The 20,724-nt window shown below is 36.2% G+C and overlaps 1 protein-coding gene across 1 annotated transcript; it reads left to right on the top strand.

The window, feature by feature from the left end:
- Positions 1-16,977: 16,977 nt before the first annotated feature.
- Atxn7l3b (ataxin 7 like 3B) lies at positions 16,978-20,517 on the top strand. Its single transcript, XM_048359325.1, has one exon. The coding sequence runs from the start codon at positions 17,321-17,323 to the stop codon at positions 17,612-17,614; it is 294 nt and encodes a 97-aa protein (XP_048215282.1). The 5' UTR covers positions 16,978-17,320; the 3' UTR covers positions 17,615-20,517.
- Positions 20,518-20,724: the final 207 nt, after the last annotated feature.

Here is a 20,724-nt window from a genome sequence, read left to right as displayed (position 1 = left end):
TGGCCAGGCTTCAAACTGTAATCCTCAGATCTCAGCTTCCTGGGCAGCTAAGATTACAATCATGAGCATAGTTAAGGAATCTTATAGGTGTGTCAAATAGAGTTAGTTCCACAGACTAAGGAATTATCTACTGTACTTGCACAGTACTTATACAGTACTGTACTTATACAGGTTACTGAATTAATAGAAAAAAATAGCAGCTAACTGTATATAGAAAATTGCATATGCATGAATATGTGTGTGTGTGTGTGTGTGTATACACACACACACACACACACACATACACATGTATTAAACTTTAAAAACAGAACCAGAACCAGAAACGAGTGCTTGGAAAAACCTATCAACATTAGTTTCCCATTTTACTTTTCTCTTAGGCACAATCATTTCCTTATTCATTATTTCAGGGTTCATCAGAGCCACAAATTAAAGTATTAGTACCTGCATGCATTACTCTCAAGTTGACTTTGATGATAAACTCGGAATCCTCATGCCATTATCATTGCCAGGAAGAAAGGTCAAATTTCTTCCTCCATCCTTCTCCAGGGAAGTAACACAAAATAGAATTACTCAAAGTGAGCAAAGCACAAGCAGCCCTGCTGGTCCCCAATGAATCTTGACTGCAGATCACCAGATGCTTGGTAATACCGACTAAGAAATCACCCATCTTGCTCTTTCTTCCACTCTGGACATAGAGCTATAGAGTAAATCTAGTATATAACTCCAATTCATACCACTAACAAACAAAACAAAAAAATGATGTATTTTTGAGACAAATACAAGATTAAAACACTTTATCAATGAGAAGAGAATACAGTGAAAGAAATCCAACGTATGTCCTCCAAAATTAAAAAGAGTGTTAGAAAGAACAGGTAGAGGAGGTATGGGTGAGAATGTTGAAAGGGGTGATAGTGATCAAAATATATTGTATTCATTAACTGCTTTGTTAAATTGCAACTCTTTTGTACAACTAAAGACAATAAAAATTAAATTTAAAAAAAAAAAAACCTCTATCAAAGATGGGCACCAGTAGCTTATACCTGAAATCCTAGCTACTCATGAGACTAAGAGTTGATGATCATGGTTCAAATCCAACCCAAAACTCGAAGTGGTGCTGTGGCTCCAAATAGTAGAATGCTAGCATTGAGCAAAAGAGCAAAGGGACAGTGCCCAGACCCTGAGTTCAAGCCCCAAAACTAGACAGATAGATAGATAGATAACCTCTATCAAGAATATACAAAACTTAAAACATTACTGTTACTTTCCCCAGATCTGGCTGAAATAGCCCTTGCTTCTCCTAGTTTATAACAATAAGAAGAGATTTCAATGATTTTTCATGGTATAGTCAAGTGGCCTTCCTCATTAAAACCATAGAAAAATGGAAATTTAACATATGTCTAAGATCAAAAATGATCTACGAGCAGAAGACAGTAAAGACTGTCATTTTTTAGCTAGCTTTTAAAGACCATTGTGCCATGTAATAGATAGCAATCAGCTATTTGTTAGATGCAATTGCTACAGCAATGTGAAATTTATAATAGTGTTAGTGTGTTTTAAAAGAATCTTATTTAACATTCAAACTCTAATATCAAAAAAATGACTATATTCAAAGTTGCTTTGTAAATCTGTTACCTTTCTTTTCTCATGACATATTAGACAAGAGGGGATGTCCTTGTTTCCATCCCTCACTCCCTCACTTAACTTGATCATGTCTGTAAAAAAAGGAATACTCTATTTCACTTTCTATATCAGAAAGATCCAATATGCTTTAAATCTAAATTGTATTCTTACATTGTGTTTGACTTAAAGCTTATATCTTAACCTATTTTCCCAGTCCAACTCAGATCTATCACATCCCTGTAGATTAAATATTTCAAAGTATTAAATCTGTCAATTAAGCAATACACCAGTAAGAAACCATAATGTCTTAAGTTTTGTGTACTTAGCACAGATGATATTTACTCCTAGCAAATTTTGAGAAGTGTATAAAGCTTATATAGAGAGAGATTTTCTTATTTAAAAAGTCATTGTATAAGCAAAGTACTTTAAACTTAAAAGGAGAGTAAATGATATTCTTAAATCTGCCTCCTGTCTTTTGTTTGATTCCAACTTCCATTTCCAAAAGCAAGGAATATAAACAATTCTTTGACATCCTTTTCCACAGGTAAAAAAAGGTAGGTAGATTATATTATATACGTCTGTATATGCATATACATATATTTACCTATTTAATACATTTTGTATTTTTTGACTATGACAATATAAACAGTGCTTTATTAAATAAAATTATCTTTGTATTTGAACATTTAAGTTAATTTTTAGTAGTTTTTACAGAAAAGCAAGGAACAGAATATATATTGATTTGTCATACATGTCCTCTGGAGGATTTCCTCCCTGTCTGCTGTTTATCTTTCCTCTCTCTAAATACCTTTCACAGGGATGGGTGCCAGTGGTTCAAGCCCGTAATCTTACCTACTCAGGAGGCTGAGCTCTGAGGATCATGGTTCAAAGCCAGTCAAGGCAGGAAAGTCTGTGAGGCTCTTATCTCCAATTAACCTCTAGAATACTGGAAGTGTTGCTGTGGCTCAAAATGAAAGAGAGCTAGCCTTGAGAACAAAAAGCTCAGGGACACAGCAGCCAGGCCCTTAGTTCACGCCCCATGACTGACAATAATAAAAATATAAAATAAATATCTTTCACAGCACAGACATTTCTGAGCCAAATGAAATCCAACTTGTAGTCAAAATTGTCTGATCTTGCATTTTCATAAATTATCCTTCCAAAAGCCACTGCCTCAGAATGTCACCCTCTTTAGATATGAGGCTGTTGTTTTTTTTTTATTGAGATCATTAAGTTAAAAATGAAGAGTTTAGAGTAAATCCAACATGACTGGTATTCTTACATAAAGAGGAAAGTTGGACAGAGATCCCTAGGGAGGGAAGAATATAACAGAGTTCTGGTGTTAGGTAGCTTTAATAAGCTAATGCATCAACTTATCCTTTTTTTCATGAATTATGTCTTTGATGTTATATCTAAACATCATCAAACACAGCTAGATTTTTTTTGTCAAATTTATTTTTCTCCTATCAAAATACCCACATTCTTTTGCTCTGTGTCTGGGGGCGGGGGGGGGGGGGTGTATGTGTCTGGTACTTGAGCTTTAACAAACAGCCTTGCATTCTTGTGCTAATTTTCTTGACCACTCATTTGACATGTTAAATAAACTGAAAAGAGAAAAGAAATCAACAAAAGCTTTCATAGATATTTTATATATGATCAAAATTAGAAGACAATATTGGTTTACTTATATTAATAAAATTCCAAACTACAATGAAAAAAATACAGTACAATACTGACACATGACAATCTAACTTTGAAGAAATCTGGCACATTAAATAAAATTTAAAACACAAAGTAAGAAGATATTTGCAACATACATAATCATATCAATAAAGATTAAAATCCTTACATACTGTATCACTAGTTATTAACTTAGTTCAGACATATGATAAAAATAAAGTATAAGAATAGTAATTCCTAAAATAGAACCACCAGATATGTAACAAACAACAAAAGATATTAACTGTTGCTCATATTCTTGTAGTAGGAAATAAAATTTCTAGTAGAAAGGTAAGTTGTATTTTGATAACTCTCAAAATTTGAAATTCATGATTCTCTTTCATCCTATTATATCACTCCAAGAGTATTAGTAAGAATAGTCACATTAATACAAAATATATTCCTCCAGGAGTTTCTTCTCATAAATATTACAATAAAAGTTAATTATAACTGATTAATGAATTATGATATAAGTATACACTAGGCACAATATAGTTATTTGAAATAGTGCATATTTAGATTTACAGACATACTAGAAAGTAAAGGCAAGAAGTTAATGTAAAGTTTGCTTTCTATATAAATCATCTGATAACACTCAATGGAGAAATAGCTGTAACTTCCATCGCTGGAAATATCTGCCTTTTAATTCCTCATAACAATGACAAAAACTTAAGAGGGAAATTTGAACGTCAATGTCATTTTGCGCAAGACTGCGCATGTCTGCCTACACATGATAATTTATTGAAGACATAGTTACCTATGCACAAATTCCTGCCAAGATTCTGATTGGCGAGCTACTTAATAAGCTGTCTTTGAGTAGCATGCATGTCAGTGGGGTTTTATTTTTCCTGAGAGTTCTAAATAGTCACTTAGAAGCCCCTGTATCTTGGCAACTGTCCATATTTCTGTCTAATAATAGAATTCCTGGAGGCTGATTTCCTCCAGTAGCTTTTGCCAAAGCTCCTACATCTGGTAGGCATGCCAAATGCAGCGCTTCTGTGATTAAAAAAAATAATAAGTTTCAATGAGCCTTTGAAGAATAGTAACTACTCAAATCTTGAAGTTTCATATAATAAGGTCACCTTTTAATGGATTTTTTCATCTTGCACTTCTTCTTTAAGAAATTAAAATTTTCCTCTCATGTATTACAGTTTCAGCTCCTTTCCTTGAATACTGGGTATAAATTTTCTATTCCCCAAACAGACTGACCTGTCCCCCCCCCCCCAAATATCCCAGACGAAAAATTTCACCATAAGACAAATTATTCCTCCTGATGTGATATTTATCACATGTTCTGTTATATTTTTCCCTCTGTTATATTTTTTCCCTCTGGCAATATTGGCTCATGCTCATAACATTGAAACTACTTCTTCATCACTTGACACAGGCTGTTTTCCCTTTTTCGTTTCTCCATGAAGGGGGAAAACACTCACCTTTTCAGATTTTGCAGCTGTTAGAAGTTACTATGTGTATGACTTTTAGCCACAAGACAATAACTTAAGTTTATAAGGGTGGAACTTCTCTTGCAAACTTTTCTGATGAAATGGAAGGACACATTGTCAATTAGCTCTTTCACTTTTCACTTTTCTTCTGTTTTGAAGAGTAAATGCCTTATCTACACTGATTCTACAAAGATTAAAGACATAAGACAAGTTGGTCAGGAGAGAAGATAATAAGCCTCAGCCATTATTTTTTTAAACTATGATATGATCCTAGGACAGTCACACTCTCTAATTTCTTGGTGAAGAAAAGTAATTCCTATCTGGTATAAAGTCAGATAAGCCCAAGTGATGCAGCAGGTTTTCAGAAATGTGTGATTAACATGATATGAAATTCAACATTTATAAAATGCCTCTAATTTTACTTACTTCCTAGAGAAACTGGATAATCCATTCATGAGCATCATTTTGTTAGATTAATTTTCTCGTCACATCCCTAACAAACTCTACATTTTCTATTTTCATAACATTACTTGTTCCACTAATTCATCTCTGATTACTAGCATATAAAGTATTAATGAAAACACTAAAAGGTCATTTTTAATAATTAGATAATGATTCATTTCATTTAATTTCAAAATGAAAGAGCTTCCCTGTACTCAATAGTGAAGGAATTATACATTAGTGACTCTGAAGAGGCCAGTAATAGAGGCAAAAATAATTCAAATCCTAGCTCATTCTGAGATTCTGATGAACTCCTTAATTTTTTTCTATTAACAATGCTAGTAATGTTAATTAGAACAGGAAGATTGCTAGTACCTGTTGCTAAGATTAGCATTCTTTTTGCCTCTATCAAAATTTAACAACATGTATAAAAGTCCTACCATCAACACCTCAATCCTTTGGTAAGGTAAATCAGACATGTAATGTGTCAATGTTCAGTATGCTATCCCTTTTTATTGGGTAATATGTAAATAGTTTACTTTTTGATTAACATTAGAAAAATCTTACTTATGAAAGGAAGTAGATACAAAACTCACTTCTCTAGAGTATATTTATGATGAAAAATAAAGCCATCAAGATGTTCTCAGGAATAATCACACACCACATAATGAAAATGAACAGAAGGTAACTCACCAAATCACTGAGGTACTCTCATTCAGGATGCAACCTGAATAGACTTGGTAGGAAGATAAAGCTTTTACATATTGGTGGGGGGTGTTGTATGTGGGAGGGAGAGGTGGAGTGGTGGCTAATTGAAGATAAAAGTCTCATGTAACTTCCTGCTCAGGTTGGCTTCAAACTGTGATCCTTCAAATCTCAGCTTCTTGAGTAGTTAGGATTATAGTTGTGAGCACCCAGCACCTGGCAATGCTTTAATCTTTTAAAAAATATAACACTTGAAGAGAAGTTACTTATTTTCTACTAAGTTTTTCACTTTTTCCTATTAGCAGAATCGTCACATTTGTAATTAAAGTCCTTTTAGCAAACAGATATAGAGATGGTAGCTTTTACAACATGTATTAATTTAACATCACTTTCTCAGACTTACTTTTTTCTTGTTTAATACAATCAATAAATAGAATACTGTTTGAGCTGTGCATCCCAAATATCATGAAGAAGTAACATGACTCTCAGTATTTTATGAGAGAACAAGAAACAATGGTATCTACTCAGAGAATACTAAGCCCATAATAGTGATAGAGTGAGTGGATCAGATTTTGATTTATTACCTGTGCATTTTCATTTTTCAGTAATACATTGGATTGTGTATTTCTTTTTTACTTTAAACTAAACCTGAAGATGTTATTTGTTATCCAAGGAAAGAGTGTACCCCAAAGTACTTTAGTTTTGATATCTTGAGTATACATGCCAATAATCTTGGAAAACATCTCATCCAAACTTTCCAGATTGTCATGTAACACAGGGTGAATATTTTTCTCTTAAGGATCAGAAATTATTACATAGTATAGTTTTTGAGATTCTAAAAGTTCATTTTACCACATCAAGAATAAATTTTTAACAAATCAGAACATAAATCTTATAGTATAAGCCTGAAATGTTAAAAAAGTCAACAACACAAAAGTAAAAAAGCATAAAGAGTGCATAATGTGCTTAATTTCTCTGATTTTATATTTATTGAAAGATATAATATGTATAGTGAAAATGGAAGATGTTATGAAGAAAGCATAAATCAAGAATCCACAGTTTTTGAGATAAACCACATGAAGTAAAACCTAATTTGGAAGGAGTAGTATTAATGAATAGAACAGTATTTTTTTTTTGTGCATGTCAGTAAATTATGGCTACTGAACTCTGTGTATTTTGTGTAACCTCAGATTTTCCTCAGTGCTGGTCTCCTTGGAACCTTGAATATGAAACATCTACAGTACTAAGAAAAGGATATTAAGGGAAACTTAATGAAATATTTTAAAGGCATAGTTAGGTTACAGAGCATACCCCATTCTGGTATACTTGAGTACTAGGGGAAATTAAATATGGTAGTTATGAAAACTCTTGGTACCCTAGCTGCAACAGAGAAGAACAAATAAGAGAAAATTTGACATGTATCAGAAGTCACTGTTTTAAACCTTTTAATTTTAGGAAAATCAAATATAATTTATAAATTAACTATGTGCTCATAAATAGAAATAAATGAGGACATGAAAATATTACCTCAATTGGGTCATTACACACTGTACATATCATTCTGGATTCCTTAAATGTACAAGAATATTAAGAAACAATTGAGAGTACAAGTACACATCTGTAATCCCAAGCTCATGATCTGAGACTAGCTTCAGCAAATCTTAGTGAGACTTCATCTCAACAAACAAGCCAGGCATGGTGGCATAATTCTCTGATCCCAGCTATGCAGGAAGCACAGGCAGAAGGATCAAGGTCTCAGTTTTCTATTGGCAAAATGTGAGACCCTATCTGATAAATTACTAAAGTATGTATGAAAAAATGCTGTATAAAAGATGGCACTGTAAAAAATAAAAATGGCAAAGAAATAAATGAAGAAATGTTCAGTATTCCTGTCAGTAAAGGAAATGCAAATAAAAACAACCCTGAGGTACCACCTTACCCCAGTCAGAAGAGCCTATACTGAACTCAGGCAACAACAAATGCTGGAGGGGATGGGGAGAAAGAGGAACCCTACTGACCCCTGCTGGTGGGAATGTAAACTAGTACAACCACTCTGGAAAGCAGTCTGGAGATTCCTCAGAAAACTAAACATAAACATAGCCTAAAACCCAGCCATACCACTCCTACAGATATATCCTGAGAAACAGGATAGAGGATATTACAAGAACACCTGCACATCCATGTTCTTGCTGCACTGTTCACAATAGCCAAGATATGGAAACAACCCAGATTCCCCACTACAAATGAATGGATCCCAAAAATGTGGTATCTATATACAATAGAACTCTACACAGCCATTGGAAATGATAAAACAATGACATTCTCAGGGAAATGGACAAAACTAGAACAAATCATGTTGAGCAATGCAAGCCAAGAACAGAGAGACAAATGGTGCATGTTCTCCCTGATATGTGAGTGTTAGAAGCAAATTGCAAAGAGACATGACAAGGAAAATAGGAGACAAGGTACCAATACATAGTGAGGCCAAAAAAGAACAGTCTTGGGAGAAATGCACCAAATAGTAAGACCTAACACTACTTCATATGTACTTAAACTAATAAACAGACTGAAAAGAACTCCAAAGATAAGGAAACAAATTATCTCCTTAATTTGTCTTATTTTTTTTTAGATGACTGTGTATTCTTTACCTCATATATGGTGTACACATGCACATCTGAGGGAAGATGGGAGGTAGGCACAGAATGAGTGGAAAGCAGATAAAAAAATATGTAGTAGAGGTGGCCCAATAGCTGCAATGGACATTGATGAAAGCAAACAAAGCAAACTCAAACTCAAGGGCAGGGGGTGGGGAGTAGGATGAGAGGAAAAGAGGGAATGAGTTATACAAAAAAATGTACACATCATCTGACCTGGAAGAAATTGTCTTATCGTTAATGTTCATAGAGTTCATAAACATTGTAGATTAGAATGACGACGACCATCATTGGGAAGGTGAAAACAAAGATGAAGAAAGGGGGTAGGTTGGGGGGAGGGAAGGTGGGAGAAAAATGAGCAAGGTGGTAACAAGTATGACAAAAAATGTGCTCACTACCTTAAGTATGTAACCGTAACCATTCTGTACACCATCTTGACAATAAAGAATAGCTAAGAAAAAGAAATAAGAAAAGGGCTTGGGAAATGGTTCAAGTGGCAGCGTGTCTGTCTAGCAAGAATGAAATCATTCATAAATAAATAAAACGTATTTCTTTTAAATCCCAAGAGTAGAATCATGGCTCCAAATGTGAAGAACTGATAAGGAAAAGGATTATTAATTACCCTGACTTGATCAATACATATTGTATGTTTGTACTGAAATTCCACACCTCACTGAACTTTGCTAACATGAAGAACTAATTCATATTAATAAAATAAATTACAGAAGTTAAATGCCATTTAGTTAGAAGAAGCTACTTTGTTTTGTGGGGCAAGATTATAATTGTAATAATTCTGAAATTTGGATCTATTTACAAGTGGTATTGTCTCTCTGTACGTAGTTTATTTTATTTAATTTGGTGTCCTCCAGTTTTATCCATGCCCCTACACAAATACTGTATGCTCTCATTTTTTTGTGGGAGTCCAAACAGTTGATCTCAATAAAGTACTAATTAGAGTAGTGGCCACTAGCTGGATGTCAGTGGCTCCCAACTGTAATCCTGGGAATTTAGGAGGGTAAGATTTGATGTTCGAGACTGGGAGCTAGCCTGGGTAGAGAAGGCCCAGAGATTCTTATTTCCAGTTAAGAATAAAAAAGTATTGGGCTGGAAATGTGAATCAAGTTGTAGAGCACCAGCTGTGAGCAAAAATGCAAAGCAAGGCCCTGAATTGAATACACACACACACACACACACACACACACACTAAGGAATACACAGAAATTTGGTAAGTTACCTAAATATGTTTAAGAAGGGGAAATTAAGTTTTAGCCTGGAGTTTAACAACACAGTAGGGTAGCTATAGTTTATGACCATTTATTATGTATTTCATAGTATCTAGAATAGTCCAAAATTTCACAACCAACGGAAGTGATAAATGTCTGAGGAGAAGGAAATACCAATTTGCCGGTAATTGGTATTATGTGTAGATATCACCATTGCATGTACACATTGAATTAGTATAATGCATTCAATAAATACATGAGAATATTAGGTGCCAGTTGTGAGTGAAAATCTGTTTACTTGAGCTCTGAGGAATAAAATAAGGTAGTTTCCTTTGGATATTGTGGGAAGTCATAAATTTGTAAATATATACCTCTCTACCGGATCTTAGAGGTAAAATTGATTGGAGCAGTGCAAAAAATATAGAAAGTACTGTATAGAATCTTTCATGTTCAATGTGAAGAGACCCTGGGACTTCAGTATAGATCTCTCTTGCTTGTTGTATGGAAAAACATAAGTTTATCAATAAATGCTCTGTACCTCTTGCTACAAGCAAAAAAAGTACATTGAAGTGTCTCAGAAAGGCAGATATAAATATACCTAGTAATAGCACTGGGGATAATGGTTTACTTGTGTATAGCATGAGTAATCTCAAATAGCAAGGTGATAAATTGCACAGAATAGAAAAGAAAGTTAAAGATTATAAATAAAGAAATAAAAAACTACACACGGTTTGCAGTGTTAGCCACATTTGAACTTTATAGTCAGTTTTAAAAGGCACAGTTAATATGTTTTCCTATGAAATATTATTGTCTGTTATCAATTAAAATATTTAAGGCTTTAAGTAATATTCTTTCCAATAACTTCCTATTACCTTATTTTAACATTGTGATTCCTTACATTTATAAGTAACATCACATTTTGCCACACATTTTTAAAGGTTTCCTTTTCATTGTTATTTTATGGGCATAAGTTCATTTCTTCACTAAGCACCAATAAAAACACCTTATTCTACTAAGTACTACATTTTATAATGAGATAATGGGAGCATACATCCAGCAAGCTTATTATATTGGAAAGATTGAAAGTCTTCCTTTCAAATAAGACATTCCTCCTGATAGATTGAAAAAGATAGTAAAAGGTTATTAAAGATTAAGACAAAGAAGAAAATTTAATAAACAGGCTTTCTAATCTGAAGACATGATTGAGAATGGCTCACTTTCAACCTTTTGGAGAGACACTCCTTTCAGAGTGACAGAATCAAACGCCATGGGGGAAATACTCATATTAAAAAAGCAGTTGTTTTAACAACAACATCTGCATACAGATGTCTTCAGTTATTTAAGGAAGGCATTTGTCAAAATTGTTTTTTAAATATTCTCAACATATCATGTAGATAAGGATGCATACTCCTCTGGAGAGTCTAAAATTTTAAATATGTGTCACCATATCATTCATATCAACATATATGGCAATATAGTTTCAAATAAAAGCAACAGCTTGTTGGATAACTATTGGCAAAGAATCAATCTTTATTTAGAAAGCTTCTTTTATTCGCATCACATCCTAAAGTCAGAGAAATAAGAGACATAAAATACCAATGATAGATAAAACAGAGAAAATTGCTCTGAACAAACTCTTCTAGAATAGCATAGTGCATATAAATTATGAAGACACTGAAGCTTGATCAAAGAGGAAGATTTTTAACTTCCATTTAAATGCATGAACAGATGTGGCAGACCCAATGTCAGTGAATACATGGCTCCAGAATGAATGTGGAAGGATCTTTGGATGTTTTTAAATCATGCCAGGCATAGCTGGAATCTTCCAACAATAATTGCATAAGAAACTGAATATGAATATAGTCTAATCATTTATCAAGGCTTATTGGCTTTGGTCAATATGTCCTTTATACCTTTTATAATTCTTGGGCTTTATTCCTCTACATTCACTAAATCAGTGTTGAAAGATAATGAGAGTCCTTTATAAGTAATTTTAAGCAAACATATATAGATGCCAATGTTTGCCAAATAGAAGAATGCATTACCCTGGATATTGTATATATGTGTATTGGAACTAGGGAAAGGGAATATCAAAATGGAGAGACAAAGGATAAAAGACAAACCAGTGCAAAAGCAACACTTACAAAACTATATGCTATAAAACAACTGTACAACTCATGGTGGGGAGGGATATGGGGAGGTGAGCTGGTGGGGCGGGGGGTGGGGAGGAGGTAACAAGTTGGATAAGAAATGTACTAATTGGGCTGGGAATTTGGCTTAGTGGTAGAGTGCTTGCCTGTATGCATGAAATCCTGGGTTCGATTCCTCAGTACCACATAAACAGAAAAAGCTGGAAGTTGCACTGAGGCTCAAGTGGTAGAATGTTAGCCTTTAGCAAAAAGAAGCCAGGGACAGTGCCCAGGCCTAGAGTCTAAGCCCCAGGACTGGCCAAAAAAAGAAAAAAGAGAAGAAAGAGAGAGAGAGAGAGAGAGAGAGAGAGAGAGAGAGAGAGAGAGAGACAGAGAGACAGAGAGACAGAGAGACAGAGAGACAGAGAGACAGAGACAGAGAGAGAGAAAGGAAGGAAGGAAGGAAAGAAGGAAGGAAGGAAGGAAGGAAGGAAGGAAGGAAGGAAGGAAGGAAGGAAGGAAGGAAGGAAGGAAGGACTCACTGCCTTATGTATGAAACCATAACCCCCCGTACATCACTTTGACAATAAAGAAATTTTAAAAAATGAAAATAAGAAAGAATTGATGTTCAATTTAAAGATAAAGTAACTAAGTCTGAACTTTCACATGATAGGTGGTAGATGTTACATAGTAGATGTAAGTTATTTATTCTTTCCAGACCTTCACACAACGTCTTGATTCACTACCACTCAAAGTGGTAGAGTACTAGTCTTGAGGAAAAAAGCTCAGGGAGAGCTCCCAGGCTATGAGTTCAAGCCCCACAACTGACCAACTGTGTGTGCTTTTACAAAGGCAATTTGGGTATGAAAATTAGCTATTTGTATGGGATGCATATAGGCTCAGCACCCACACAAAAATAAATGAATAGAAAATACAGAAATGTTAACTAATTTCCGGGGCTGGGAATATGGTATAGTGGTAAAGTGCTCGCCTATATACATGAAGCCCTGGTTTCGATTCCTCAGCACCACATATAGAGATAAAAGCCAGAAGTGGTGTTGTGGCTCAAGTGGTAGAATGCTAGCCTTGAGCAAAAAGAAGCCAGGGACAGTGCTCAGGCCCTGAGTCCACACCCCACAACTGGCAACAAAAAACAAAACAAATAAACAGAAATGTTAACTAATTTCTGAACCAAGACAACTAATTTTACCTTGCCTAAGTTTATTCCTCCTATTTGCTTTCTCTTTCTTCTACTGGTAACTTTCAAATGTATAAAAGAACTCACTACTGTTATTTGCCATTATTACAAAAAGGAATTTTCTTTTAATAAATAATTTGTAGCGATAACAGGAACTATATTCATATGTTTAAGGCAAGTTTAAGTATCAAAATCCTAGGTAAAATTAGATCAAGGAGGATGTTTTCGGAAATACATAAAAAGTAAAACTTGAGGGCAATTAACTCTTTGAGAATTGGAACAAATTAAGTTTCAATGATTCCTTTGAGAATTCAACATTAAGGACCAAATTCCCTATAAACAAAAGGAAAGAACAAGCAAAATCCTGTGAGAATAAACCCAAAATTAGATAGAAAAATGAATAAAACATTTGAAGATATTCCATGTTTGTACCTAAATTTGACCTTGATTTTGTATTTACCAAGATTTTTGCAAGGATATTAATCTCCCACTTGGTGGTATTTACCAGATGCCTATCTGTGCTACACAAGAATTAAAAGCATCCCACCCACCAGTTTAACAGCTTGACTTAAGAAAATATGAGGCAGCTCTTGATGGAAGAAAACAAACAGAAGAAAACCTAATGGGCAATAGTCAAATTAGGAAAAAAAAAGTGTGTTCCATTTATTACACGAATCATTGTTTACAACTTGAAGGCAAACAAATACGAAAAGAAAAAAAGAAAGGAAGCAAGCAAGAAAGAAAGCAAGAAAGGAAGAGAGAGAGGGAGGGAGGGAGGGAGGGAGGGAGAAAAGGAAAGGAAAGAAAGAAAAGGAAGGGAAGGGAAGGGGAGGGGAGGGGAGGAGAGAAGAGGGGAGGGGAGAGGAGAAGAAGGGAGGGGAGGGGAGGAGCGGGGCGGGGCGGGGCGGATTCAAATTTGCACCAGACAATAAAAAAGTTAGTTTTGTAGAAAAGTTGTAAAAATGATATCACTTTGGAGAAGCAATAAGTTGTAGGTAAGACTTGATGCTTATTACTCAAGATACATTCCTAATTTACCTGTGTGGTCTTTTGCTGATGGGATGATTTATTAATTTAAGAGAAAACTTTTGAATCTCTAGTATAAACAATGAAAGACCAAATAAGGCAAAATATGGATAAAATATATTTTGTGTCTTCAGTAACTGGTACATTCTATAGCTGAAGTAAGATTTTGATATACTACATACTAGTGGTGATTCTGGATTGTTTTTTCCCAAGTATATTTATTCATTTCTAAAGAATTTGAAGTAAAAACATAGACATTGGAAAAACTATTGTGTAACAGAAGGTAACATAGAAGCCTTGATATATAATCCAAACTCTGCCACTAATAAATTGGGCAATTCACGTAAAATCTCTGACCTTAAATGTTTTATAACAGAAATAAAGATATAATTTTAGTTGACTGTTTTTCTATTCAGCTAGGACAGTGAAGAAATATCATAAGACATGTTTACTAAACCTTCTGCTCTGTTATCCCTTGTCATTTGTTTACTATGGCATGTACTAGAAATAAATAGCTATATATTACTAACTAATCAAAACAAGCCCAAGAAATAGCTTTTGTGTTGTGATAATCGCAAAGGCAATATTTCCAAATTATTGTTGGTGAAACCAGGACTAGTTATACAAGGATTTCCTACAGGACATAGATTAGCATGAAAGAAAGAGCAATGGATATACTGTCATTTTAAAATGGATGTAATAGGCTGGATACCAGCCTGAATAATCCTAGGTACTCAGGAGGCTGAGATCTTAGGATAAGGGTGTAAGTTTGAAGCCAGCCCAGGCAGGAAAGTCCATATGACTCTTACCTCCAATTAACCATTAGCCCTCCCCCAAAAGCTGAAAATGGATCTGTGGCTCAAGTGGTAGGGCACCAGCCTTGAGTAAAATATTTCAAAAACAGGCCCCAATCCCTGTGTCCAAAGGCCCAGGACAGCCAACAACAATAACAAAGGATGTAGTAGAATTTCTCAAGGATGTCTATGTCTTAAAGAGACCTAATTTGCCAAGTCTTATCAACCAATTCTAGTAAGAATGTATTCTTCATAATCACCTTTATCTTCAAGGAACATTGCTACAGCATTCTAACCAACACAGGCAAATTTTTATCATAGACTTTAATTAGATAATATAAATTTCCTTAAAATATTTTTACTGTCCATATTGGATTTCATTTGAATATATTTCACATTTTGTTCATCTACATATTTTTTAGAAATGATGGTGCTACAGGGTTTAAATTCAAGACTGCATATGCTCAGCTTGCTTATTGGCTGGTGCTCTACCACGTGAACCACTGCTTTAATCGTGCATAGTGCTGGTTATTTAGGAAATAAAGTATCATAGAATTTTCTGCCCCCACTGGCTATGAAATATGATCCCATGTCTCACCTTTCTGAGTCATTAGGAATACAGATATAAGCTACCAATACCCAGCATGATCATTATTCTTTTACATTCAATAGACATGACAAATAAGAACTGAAGTGTTTAATCATATGATATGGCTATGTGAAGATTTCACTTTGTTGAATGGATAACATAAAAATTTCACAAAGATGTGCTGGAGAAAAAGGCAAATTTATAGTACATGGTAGTGTAGTCTCTCAAAATTATCCATATCTAACAACTTGTAGGTTTTAAAATGGCAAAATACACAATCAGAAAATCAAGGTAGGTACTAGAACTAGCTACTCATAAGCCAAATAAATTTCACTTAAATTTCTACTAACTAAAACATAGAGCAAAATATTAATTAAGACTGGACTACAAAATAAGAGTTTTCTTATGAATATATGTGTATATACATATATATGTATATACACATATATATGATTCATGTCTTTTGGGGAAAGATTAATAAGAAAGCGAAATGGGTAAGTCTTCTCTATTTTTTTTCTTTTTTACAGCTTTTTAAAAAACAAATTATAAGGATAAAACAGTAGTAGTGATGTAGGCTCAATAATGAACTACAACATGAAAAGATAAACTTCCCTGATTTTCGTATCATCAAATTCACAAGTAATATGAATAGAAATAGTTGGTGTGTAGTGAACCCTTGGTTTAGGTACTGCTATAAAAGAATGTTTAGTAATATAATCTTCGTTTTAAAATACCATCTATTTACATTCAGGTAAGGAAAAAATCCACTAGGCTGCAACTCTAAGAATTTATCTTATCTAACTTTAGAAAAAGCTTCCTTTCAGATTTCTTCTCTCAAGACAGACTGCACTCACAATTTTATCTTTGAACTCGTTTACAGACCTGTACAATCATCTCTTTGTAATTGAAACTGCGTTAATGGTCTTCTAAGTGAGATAAATGCCTTGATCAATATATATGAATTATGGCTTTAGTTTTTTGTGGGGTTTTTTCCCACCTAAAAATACTCAAAGATAAACTAGACTGTAATTTGTTTCCTTGCACCATCTAGTGGATTTAAATGACAACTGCGGCAGTAAAGATTACAAATTAATCATAAAAGTGAAATCTTCGGATGTTATGTGGAGAGCCGATCCTAAAATGCCACTTTACTAATTCAACAACAGGGCACTAATTTTCATTTTACCCATTTTGGGGGGAAAAAATCAATATAAACATGGGCAAATTCACTGGAGAATATTTGAGCCTGTAAATAAAATAACATAAAATTGCACCTTTGCACCGTGTTTACAAAAAAGAGCATGATAAACGCAATTTAAGTTTTTCATTCTTATCAAATGCTCTGAAGTTAGGTGCTGCTCGTTGGGGTAAAGAAAACTCAGCGAGTCTGCGCGGAGTGCGCGCAGGCGCACTCATAACCGGAAGCTGGGAGGCGGGGCCACGTTCGGACCAGAGAGCGGAAGCAGCCAGTGCTTTTGGGTGGAGGCGCTGAGACCCTTTGGTGGTGATTCGCACTCCACGCGCACTTCCAGAACCCATTGCCGGTGGATGCCGAAAAGAACTGAAAGGCTGGGGACTCCGGATCCGTCGCCATTCCAGCTGCTACTGTCGCCGAGGACGCCTTTTCCCTGGTCTCCGCCGCCACCATCACCGCCGCCGGAAGACGCGGCCCAGAGGTCTCTTAGGCCTAGGTGCGGCCCAGTGAGCCTGACGCGAGACTGCCGTGAGTAAAAAACAAACAAAAAGCGAGCGCACTCACCACAGTCGTTTACCAATTAAAATGGAGGAGATTTCCCTGGCCAACCTGGATACTAACAAGCTGGAGGCCATCGCGCAGGAAATATACGTAGACCTGATAGAGGATTCTTGCTTGGGCTTCTGCTTTGAGGTGCACCGGGCAGTCAAGTGCGGCTACTTCTACTTGGAGTTCGCAGACACTGGTAGCGTGAAGGATTTTGGCATTCAGCCAGTGGAAGACAAAGGAGCGCGCCGCCTCCCCCTTTGCTCCCTTCCTGGAGAACCCGGCAGTGCGCCCGATCAGCAGCTGCAGCGCTCACCTCCGGAGTTCCAGTAATTACCACAGGAGAGAGAGGCGAAAATGACCAGGACAATAATCTAGACTGGTCCCTTGACGTGGAAGAGTAAGCTTAAGTAGGAAAAAACAAAAGTAAAACAAAACTTCCAATCCCCCCCCCCCGAAGATCCTAGCATTAAAAAAAAATCCCAAAGTGGAGAGAATTTAGGAATTCAGATTTTTTTTAAGTGTCTTTTGGGTCAAGTATGAAACCCTGGGCAGGAGAAGGTGCACAACTTGGGAGGTATGCAGTGTGTATGGATCTCCAAACACACCTGGATTCCCTGTGCTGCCTTCAGTACACAGGTGAGAAGTTGTGTGCCCAGCATATACAATCTATTCTGAGACTTTCTGTCTGCTTCATGCCAAGGGCTTCCTGGAGAGTTTGGACCTTGTCCATGATCTGGCCATGTTATCAGTGGGACTGTTCCTTTCTATTCTAAATCTCTCTTTTGAGCTTCACTGATAAAAACGAAAGGTATAACACCTGGAGACTTACCATGTCAATTTAGGACCACCAAGAAAAAAGAATTCCCAGTTGAATTTGCTAGTGAAGCTTTATGGCCTTAACTGCAAGGAGAAGAACAATTCAAAACGATCTTTTTGTTTGTTTTTTTTAAAGGCCCAACATTTTTGATGGTTTCTTCGTACCTGAGAACAAGGCCTTGTTTCTGGTTGAGCAGAGCCTTGTTTTATTCCTTCCCACTCAGTGGCACAAGCTTGACAAAGTACAACTTGGTTGCCCAGACAGCCCATGGGGAAGTAGTAGAGACCTCTGCAACTATGCGTAGTCTCAAACTGGAAGATTTATGTCTTAAGTGTATTGTGTTGTGGACATAAGTTTGATGGGACAGTACCTTCCGTACCTTCCCATATTTCAGTTAGTGGTTGCATAGCCACTCTACGAGTCTGCCAAGTCACTATTTGCTTTCTAGTGCAGGGGCATGAAGAGCATCATGGTTGTGCAAAAGGCTAGTTGGAAAAGGAGCCCGAAGTGGGTCTTTGCCAGCTGCCCTGAGTAATGTGAATGGGTTTAATACTAGAAGCTAAGGGGCAGGACTAGGTTCATCCCTCGCCTGACTGTGTGCAGAGTCCTATTGAGTATCCCTCTCAGAAGCTCTGTTTAGGTGAACATTCAGACTGTCATCACCTTTTCTGCCCTTCAAAAGGGGCAGTCCATTCCACTAGGTCGCCTTTGGACCTGTTGACAGCAAGAGCTTTCTGTTGTTGGAAATCAGAAAAAGACCTCCAAGTTCTCGACTTTAGGAAATGGGATAGAGGGAGGATGGGAACTGAGCTGTGTTGCTAAATTGCCTTGTGTTTTAAAACTCCTTGAGTGAAGGTTTATAAAGGGTAGGTGGGTGGGAGGCCTGAGGTGAGTGGAATGGTGCTGCTTTATTTGAAATGTTTTTCTTACCTCATTCTATGCCCCAATAAAGGGCCCAGCCTCATCTCTCTGGCTTGGTCCATGTTCCTGTCCACTGCCTATCTGGTGCAGCTCATAATTCCAGGTGCTGCTTGCCACTCTTAAGCTTTCCCCATCTACCAGTTTCACTTCATCTCTCTTTAAATTGTTCTAATTCTTCTTGGCCTTTTTTTAAAAAAAATGTTTTTGGTTTTTATTTAGTGGTTTTTTTTTGTTGTTGTTTTTTAAGACTCAGGAGAATATTTGGCTCCCTGTGCTTGGATTGGAATGTAGAAATAAGTTTTTGTATTTATAAGGCAGTGTCATGCATAAAACATTTTTCCCTGTGGGACTGCCTTAGTTTACCCTCTTACTTTGTCTTCATGAGTTCTGTCTTCCTACTTGCACTTGGATTCTGCTCTTAGGACTTAAGCAGAACTATGAAGGCTGTCTGATATATCGAGATGGAGCTGGTCCACCTCACCACCCCTTGCTCTGTATGTACATTACATTATGTGTGGACTGATTTAAGAGTTTAGGAAACTACTAATTAGACCTTGAGTCTTTTACTGCCTTCTAGAGATTTCCTGCCCAGCATTGTGGGCCTAGATACAGATCTACAATCCAAGAATTAAAGCTTTTGAAAAAAGTCAAACCTTAGCTGGAGCTAAAAGTAATTTGTAGTCATCCTTACCTTTGAATTTTTGCAAATATCGAAGAATGCTGATGGAAAGAAGGGTCTAAGTGAGACAGTGCTTTGGAAACAAGATGAAAGAGAAAAGGTAATCATCCACTTACTCTTCCTCCAGATGGGGAATCAAGAACATGACTTTAATGTCAGACCTTTTAGTATGGCCAGAGAAAGATGTTGTTGGAAGTAAGTTTTAGTGGTGGTATCTGCACATCTCTCTTTGGTTGTTTTGATCCCCTTCTCTACTACCATCATTAGGACAGGAGGCCCCTGCCCTGGATAGGTACTAGGTGGGCTCAGTCCAGCAGGTGCCCTGAGGGGACAAACTACTGTTCTGGGAGTTCAGGCTTCCTAGCATATAGTTGACAGTGGTTAGAAACTCCCTTTTCCTATCTTCCCCATGGTAACAACAGAACTTCTGTCTTTCCCTATTCAACTAATTGTATTGATCACTCTATAATCCTATTATGTATCTGAGTGAGTGTGTGTGTGTGTGTGTGTGTGTGTGTGAGAAGCGGGTTCTTTAAAATTTCTGTGGTTTGTGGCTTTTTCTACCATACATTAGTTTCCACCACCGCATGCCCAGGGGCCATTGCCTGGCATTATCGCATGCTGGGACCATTGGGGGAGGGTAGTATGAAACTCACCACTGTCCTTTGCTTTGGAGATTCTTATTTTTGCATAAGTAACCCATCCTATACAGATAGCCGATTAGTGTGTTTCCTTGCCCCTATGGCTGCTGGTGTCAATAAAATGCATTTCCCCATTGCTAAACAGTAATAATAATAATAAACTTTTTAAAAATTACATTGACTCTTCATTTTTTAAAATACTATTTGTTTAGTCCCTGCATAGTAAAATGTTCTATCAGTGTTGAACTTTAGTCTTTACTCTTAAATGAGAATTGTGTATATAGACTAGCCGTTTCTCAGTCTAGTCTCCATCATCTAGTGAATGATCTATCTCCAGCATCTAGTGAAAGCTGTATATAATTTTTCCCTTTCCATATGAGGT

This window comes from Perognathus longimembris, chromosome 1, assembly GCF_023159225.1.
Source record: "Perognathus longimembris pacificus isolate PPM17 chromosome 1, ASM2315922v1, whole genome shotgun sequence".
NCBI classification, from domain to species: Eukaryota; Metazoa; Chordata; class Mammalia; order Rodentia; family Heteromyidae; genus Perognathus; species Perognathus longimembris.
The sequence above is the reverse complement of the archived record's forward strand: the minus strand, read 5'-3'. Positions and strand labels throughout refer to the sequence as shown.

Excerpts from the sequence above, each read along its gene's own strand:
- Atxn7l3b (XM_048359325.1), top strand. The coding sequence starts at position 17,321 with ATGGAGGAGATTTCCCTGGCCAACCTGGATACTAACAAGCTGGAGGCC.